The sequence below is a fragment of the Manis pentadactyla genome, chromosome 3 (genome assembly GCF_030020395.1).
Source record: "Manis pentadactyla isolate mManPen7 chromosome 3, mManPen7.hap1, whole genome shotgun sequence".
NCBI classification, from domain to species: domain Eukaryota; kingdom Metazoa; phylum Chordata; class Mammalia; order Pholidota; family Manidae; genus Manis; species Manis pentadactyla.
Window position 1 is genome coordinate 135,213 of NC_080021.1, and position 7,555 is coordinate 142,767.

At 53.6% G+C, this 7,555-nt stretch overlaps 1 protein-coding gene across 6 annotated transcripts; it reads right to left on the minus strand.

The window, feature by feature from the left end:
* Positions 1-631: 631 nt before the first annotated feature.
* On the minus strand, positions 632-4,908 carry C3H8orf33 (chromosome 3 C8orf33 homolog). 6 transcript variants are annotated; one of them, XM_036923027.2, is made up of 6 exons: positions 4,796-4,905; positions 4,666-4,711; positions 4,387-4,568; positions 4,095-4,179; positions 3,854-4,000; positions 632-3,475 (listed from the first exon to the last, which is right to left on the minus strand). In XM_036923027.2, exons 1-6 carry the CDS (start codon positions 4,799-4,801, stop codon positions 3,336-3,338), a joined length of 606 nt encoding a protein of 201 aa, XP_036778922.2. In that variant the 5' UTR covers positions 4,802-4,905; the 3' UTR covers positions 632-3,335. The 6 variants fall into 6 exon arrangements, 5 of the variants coding, with proteins under 5 accessions (XP_036778922.2, XP_036778927.1, XP_036778921.2 ...); XM_036923032.2 differs by lacking the exon at positions 4,666-4,711 and having other exon boundaries at positions 4,293-4,568; positions 4,796-4,908; XM_036923026.2 differs by having other exon boundaries at positions 632-3,472; positions 4,666-4,850.
* Between the last annotated feature and the right edge of the window lie 2,647 nt (positions 4,909-7,555).

A 7,555-nucleotide genomic window follows, 5' to 3' on the forward strand; every position in this document is an offset into this window, starting at 1 on the left:
CACTTTACATTCCATTTTGTGAACCACTCTTTTGTCAGGTTTTCTCATTTTATTGTCTCTATTTTCTTCAGTTACAAAAGTGTTCCCCACACTTCACTCTTGAACATGCTTTCCTATTTTTTTCCCGGCACTTCTGAAGGTTAGTTTACACCTTTAGATCTTCTACTCCTCTCACATTCATTATTGTGAATGGTGAGTGGGGAGCTAGCATTTCTTTCCAAGGCAGACAACAGGGAGAGGATCTGTGTGTCACTTGTTTCTCAAGCTCCCCATGAGTGGGGTCCACATGACCAGAGGGGAGGGGCCAGCTGGGCCCACGTCTGGAGAGGGTTCAGGCCAGGGGAACCAGCTTATGGTGATTTCCACAGGGACACAGCAAGTAGACAGACTAGGCTGGGGGCTTCCTGGGGGCACAAGGATAGCTGGAATGTGTGCAGTTACAGGTGGCCACTGATGGAGCTCCCAAACTTAAGGGATGGAGGGTTTAGCCCAACCTATCCAGGCATCTGGGGAAAACTCAAGTAAGGCAGAAGGCCCCCTATATTGGAAGGAATAGTCCTTGGAACGAGCCACAGAGAACAGTGCAGGTGGCAATAAAAGCCTGTAAAACAATCTATTTTACTAACAACCATCATGTACAATATATTTTATAAAACAGCATCCATTCTAACCCCTTGGTCTCTTCCTTAACTCCACAAAAGATAAGGGGTGTTCAGGGAGTTGTGAGGAAAAGGTCCCTCCTTCAATGTTCAGGGATGCCCCAGGCACAACCAGACACCTGGCACAGTGCACCCAAGGAAGTGGGAGCAGTGGAACCCACACATTGCTCCTGCCAGCCTGCACCACCCAGAGCCGATCCAGAGTTCTCAATGCCATCCCAGGTGGGGGCCCTGCCAGAACCACACATACACTGATGCACAGCCTGAGCCTCAGCCAGACTCACAGATAGGCAGTTCCCAGCTGCAGGAGGAAACTGGCAGCCCAATGGCTGTGGTCAGCACTGCTCAGAGCCAGCACACTGAGGCTGTCTCCATTCCAGCTCCTCCTCCTCCAGGTACCACCACAGGGCCAGGGCTAGGGACCCAAGATATAGCTGACCTGAAGAGGGAAGGTGAGAGCTGACTGGGCGGGGCCCAGGGAAGGAACAAGGGGCTGGGGGTGGAGGGGGGCAGAACGAGGAGCTTCTTAAAGGGAGGAGGCAGACCTCCAGAGAGGAGTGAGATGCTGGATAGAGTAAAGGGAACCCAAGAGGGAAGGAGCAGTATGTAGGGGGAGGAGGAGTCAAGGAGAACAGGCCCTGGGGCACAGTAGGGAGGAGGTGGGGACAAGAGCCCCTGGAAAGGAGTAAGAGCTAGGGAAGAAATAGGGTCCCTGAGCTGGGGGAATGGGTCAGGAAGCTCTGTGAGGCTGGGCACCAGCACCCCTGCAGGAACTATGGGTGAGCTGCAAAACCACACCCCCTCCTAAGCCACAAAGCTGGGACTGGCCTAAGACCACACCGTGAGTGGCTCACAGCCTCCAGTTAACCTCACCCACCACTACCTCCACCTACCCAATTTACGAGGGGTGAACTGAAGCCAGAGCCAACATCACCAAGATCACCACTGGGTGGGGATGGGGGTGGAAGGAGGCACATTCGAATGGAAAGATGGTCTGTGATGGGGAGGGCAGCAGGTCAGACAGCCTCCCCAGAGACCAGGCAACACCCCTGCATCTCTGTCTTCAAAGGGTTCCTGTTCCCAGGCCCCTCTGTGCCATGTACCCCAAAGTCTGAGCCCTGCTAAAAGTGGACTTTCTGTGAAGCCCAACATTACACAGCACTCAACTCTGGGTCCCCCTTCTCCTGCCTCAAAGTAATACAAGGAGGAATTACTTTCTCAATCAAAGCTGCTTTCTCTCCCAACATATGGAGGAAGACCAATGTGCAGAGAGAACACCAGGCTTGAAGACCCTGAGGCAGGATTGAGTGGTTACTTCAGCCACAGACAAGAAGCCAGCAAGGCAGAACAGGGGTAGGCAGTCACCTCAGACGTGGTCAGGAGCCTAAATTTGTGCAGGTCCCATGTGGGGCCTCATCCAACAGCCTTCACACTGGATCTTAAATTCAACAGTCACAGGGTCAGAGAAACAGGACCTGACACACAGGGATGATCCCTCTGGCTGCAGTGAAGACAGGAAGCAAGCACAGGTATAAGGGAGACAACCTGGGGCTCATGCAGCAGCCAGGTAAGAGCTGGACACGGACCACAATGTCCAGCAGTTACCACAAAGAGCACAAGATTTGAGACTTGAGAAGACAGAGCTCACACACCAGCTAAAGTATTGAATATATGTGTGTGAAAAAACGCATTAAAGGACAACACGTTTACAGCATACTCAGCTGGGGGGGCACTGAAAAGCACAGGATGAAAGGAGACGTAAGGGCTAATCAGATGTTTTGGACATGTCAGGTTTGAACTGCTTTTGAAACATGCAAGTGGAGCTGTCAGGCTGCAGGGATCTACCTAGTTTGGGATTCAAGTCTGGGAGACACCAGAAAAGACGGCATCACAGCAACTAAGGATTGACACCTGGAAACTCGATTTGATTCAATGCAGCAGAAGGCCTGGGACTCCCATCCTGAGTGGCAAACATTTAGACAGGTCATCCACTGAGGCTCAATCCAGGGCTCTGGCCAGGACTGTACTGGCCAGAAGCTCTCTGCTTCTATGAACAAAGCCTGTCCTACTGGGGGCCCTGCTGACTCCAAGAAGGACACCTGCTCAGGAATGAAGCAAAACATACACAGAATCAAACAAGGCAGTGAGAGCCTGAACCCAACCATGCAAGACATCCGCCACACCTGGACTTCATCTAACACTGATGGTTAGCACACACACGCAATCATCCACTTTCATTAAAAGCAGTTTCATTAGGGTGATGTGACATAATTCATAAAGCACTCCACCATCTGGACATCCTTTCGTAAGTGAGCACTAGTTACCATTATGCAGCCTTCCCCAATCTTCATCCAACAAATGCTTAATGTCATCACAGAGTAAAATATTCTTTCTACAGCACACTGAACACCCACCTCCGTTTATTGTAGATGGTTTTCTAAATGGACCTCCCTCTCCTGGCAGGAGGGACATTTCATCTGAAAATGTACAAGTGGGGTCTTGTGCTTGTCTGACAGAGCCCAGTAGGCTGCTCTCACATCTGCCAACAGCCATGACATCAGATTCACTGATGAGCCAGGGAAAGACCCAACTCCACACGTCTGACACACCATTCATGGAAAGGCTCTGCACCCAAGAGAAGCCCCCACAAAACCCAGGGAGGGGGAATATTCCAGACTAAATGAAATTAAACCTAAACTCTTCATCAGGAGTGTCCGTGGTGGCCTTGGCTCCCCCTGCTGGGTGAGGTCTGCAGACCCTTCCACTCTTCCTTCTGGCCGCCTCACCTACAGGCTGCACCCGGGCTGCGTGGGCTGCTGTGGCGGAGGGAAGAGAAGTGTCAGAACTGAATAGTAACCGCTAACATTAACTGTGCCCATACAATCCCAATTCCTTTGTATAAATTAACTGATTTTCTTCTCAAAATTACAAGGTCGGTATTATCCTCACACCTGGAAACATTACACCCCATTTAGAATCGGGGAAAGATTCACCAACTGTCCGCCTCCCAGGTCCAGGCCCGAGTTCTGTGCTCCTGTGATCCAGGCTCTCCCTGCTCCCCGAGGCTTTCCTGAGCCGACCTCCTTCCCATGCCAGCCCTACTGCCCTCAGTTTCTCCTGGGAACTCCTTAGGCTCTTCCTTTATAGCCACTACAACTAGGCAGTCTTTAATCAACCGGTTCCCAGCTCCTCACCAGTCCTGAGGGCCCGCAATGCCTCCTGCCACTCGGCTTCCATCTGAGCCCTGTAGTCCCCAAACAAGGAGCGCATCAGCTGTCTCTTCCGTGGGAGCGGCGTTCTTTGGCTGCGCAGGATACGGATAGCCCCAACAGCCTGCTCTTCTGCAGATAAAAATAAAGGACTAGTAACCTCCTGTAATCCTACAGCAAAGGTAATTCAGTTCGCCTCTCCCCAACTCTAATAAGGGCCCCTCACTCTGTTTAGGGCTGGGTCTCTGCATCTTGAGGCCCAGCTCCAGCTGCTCCACGCACCAGGTCAGTTCCCAGGCCAGCTGCTCCGCCTGTGATAGATCGGAGAGAGCGGCTGTGAGAGAGAACAAGGTCCCGGCCGCCTCCAGCCCAATCGCACGGGGACCCCAAACCCCCCTCCACCGCATCCCATTCCCCTCCCTGCCTTAACTCCGCAAATCCGCGACCACGCCGCCCGCTGACTTGCACGCAGAATGCACACGGGGGCTCCACCCTTCCCGACCGAGGCCTGCCCTTGCCTGGGCCTCTGCGCCAAAGGGGGCTTCCTCTGCGGCCGGCTCTGCTGAGGCCTTCCTGCCTCCATTCGTCAGAGAAACCCCGTTCCGGCTTTTCTTCTTCGGTTTCGGTTTCTTAGAGGATGCGTCGCCTTCACCGCCTACGGGGTGCGGCCTGGAGGCGGCGTCACTGCACGTAGTGTTCCCTAAGCAGACAGACTGGATGGTACTTCACAGTGGAAGGGCTCGGGGTGCGGGAAGCTGCCCGGGGCAGCCAGGGGACTCGCGGCGCGCGGGCGGTACCTGGGCCTGGCGCCGCTGAGGTCTCCCAAACAGAATGTCCTAGGGACTGAAGAAAGGGGTACAGCGCGAGGGTCACGGGAGCCGCCAGCCCAAGGCCTACCCACCCGCGCGCTCTCGCCGCACCGCTCACCGCCATGCGCCGCAGTCACAGCCGGAGCTTACGTTGGGCCCAGGTCCGATGGAACTCGCTCCTCCGAAAATGCGTCTGCGGCCCAGCGTTCCGCGGAGCCCGGTACAGCGCGGGGGCGGGCCTAAGGAGGACCTTCCCAGGCGGCGTGGGCGGGCACCGCTCTGGACGCCAGGACAGCCCCTCGAAAGAGGGAATGTGACCTAAAAGTTCACCTTGCAGAGGGGTGAGCAACGCAGGTGAGCAAATGTGAGAAGCCGCCGCGCAGGGAAGCTGAGACTAGCGGTCGAAACGGCAGCTGGTGGACCGCGAAAATCTCCGCGGAGCGACACGTGCGGAGCCTGCTGGGCTGGTGGGCAGCAGGAGGGACGCCGTGGCAGGGCAGCGGTGTGCGGCGAGGGCGGAGGGTCCCGGGGCCTGCTTTGCCTCTGAGCGCAGCGGAAGCCAGCGAGAGCGCGTCGGGACCCACCAGGTCCCATACGTGCTCCCGGCCCCGCAGTGCCGCTCCGAGGGCCGCCGGGCGAGGCCGGCGAAGCGTGGGTGAGCGGCTGCGGAAACCTGCAGGCCCGCGGCACCCGCTGGAGGCCTGGGTGTGCAGGAGGGAAGGCAACGGCGAGCCCCAGCCCGCGATCCACCTCGCCCCTCGTTGCTCTGGACACCAGGATGCCACCTCCCGGTCCGGGGCCACGGGGTCAGCCGACCTCCACAGCCAGAGGAAGCTCCGCAGGGCTTCAGTGCTCTCTTCTGCCCTTTCACTCCCTCCTGCCTTTCCTGAACTATCTTAGGGCAAGAGTGATCTTTCTAAAACAAAATGTTACTAGAAATCTTCCATATCCTTCAGTATATTAGGCAGGAAAATGGAATCAATTAAAGCTCGAAAAGCCAAGAGCAACTTGGCCTGGAAAGTTTGAATATTTTCCAGATAAAGGAAGGTACGTACCTCAGCATAATACGTGTCTTTATTGTATTAATCATGCAGGCCCAGCTTACTTTTTTACCTTTACCTATATGCTGTTTTTTTCTCCTTCCGGCCCTAACTAATTAAGAAGCTTGTAACCTAGGCAATTAATTTAGCATGCAGGCCCAGCCGTAAACAACATAGTAAAAGGCAGGAAGGATTCCATCTTAACGATTGTATTTTAATACCCAGTAAGTTAAAAATGTAACATTCTTAACTTACCCTTTAGCAAACAGTTAATAACTCACCCCAACTTGTTGGCTGGGCAGCCAGCCTGTTTGATCTCCCAGACCCGGGGAGAAATCAGAGCAGGAAGTTCGTTGTGTTATGTTAATTCTAAGTATTCAAAGACCACTTAACCAGTCTGCACCCCCAGCCCTTAGTCACATTCCTAAGGAATTCTTAAAAGGGGGAACCCCCAGCCTTTCGGCGCGCTCCTCTGAGGTCGCCCCGCACTTTCTAAGTGCGTAACCTTTTTAAACTTTTCAACCTTTCAGGGGGCGTTCCTCTCTCCGGGGTCCCCCGCATTTTCTAGGTGCGTATCCTTTTAATCTTTTCCCAACCTTTCAAGGGTGAGTCTTCTCTAAGGCAGCCCACACTTCCCTTTATCCAAGTGTGCTTCTTTTGCCTTAAACAAACTCACTTAAACCCAGTCTCTGTGCCTTTACAGTAGTTAAGTGTTTATTATTACTTTGTCGTTCTAATCCTCCGAATTCTGGCTTTAACCTTCACTCTATCCTATCACCGACAAGCAAGGAGGGGCTGCTAAGAGCTCAGACCTGGGCTTGCAAATTGCTGTCGCCTGGGTGACCGGGAGCTGCTCTTCAGTAACCTGCCTGAAAGCCTCCCTTCTTTACCTATAGGAAATTCGCAGAACATAATCTCACTCCATCCAGTGCTCTGCGCCTTCCCCAAAGCCTGGGGTGGTGGGGACTCAGTTCCCACGCCGTGCAGATCCAAGCAGACGTTGGATGCCAGGTAACCCTGGCTTAAGGATATAGCAGGGGTCGTGCCCCATGCTGAGTAGCTGTTCAATGAACTTCCTTTACTATTCTATTCTGTCATTCCCTAACACTCTTACTTTAATGAATTCCTTCCTCACCTTGTGCTGTGACTTCCCTGCGTCACCGAACGGAACTCTACCTAACAAGTATAAGGAATGTGATCCTTGAAGGTAACCTGAGCCTGGAGCAGAGAGTAGGAGGAAACAGGTCTGTGTGCTGTGAGAGAGAATCAGAACCAGTGGGTGGGGCAGCCCATCCTCCCTTCATCCTATTTCCTTTTCTGCTCCCTCCCATCTCTCCTGCAGTCTCAAGGCCCTGGGCAATCCCATTCAACACCACCAACCTCCTTCCAAACTAATCTGAACTCCCCGCTGAAATTGACTAGTTGGTGGGTTCATTGAAGAGCGTGGTCCACATGCCTGAAGCCCCTGGGCTTTTTAGAGATCCTCAGAGATTCTGGTTTGTCCCTCTGTAGCTCCGGGGGTAAAGCATGTGTTCCAACCCAGGATGAATAAACTGGTGAAGCCTGAAATAAGTCAAGGGGAAAAAAATAAAAGTGGGAGAAACTTGTTCACGGCTTACAAGAAGCCTGGCTCCTTTCGTCCCCCTCCTGCTGCTCCCGCTGGCCCATTTCCCCCCCCCGGGGCGCACTCACCTCTCCCCCCATCCTAAACACCTATTGATAGGAAATGGACTAAGGAGAGAGCAGCTCTCCACCCCTTGTAAACACTTGTTGATATGGACATGGATTTAAGGCCAGGCGAGAGATTCTGGAAATACTGCAATTTTACCCACACCCTC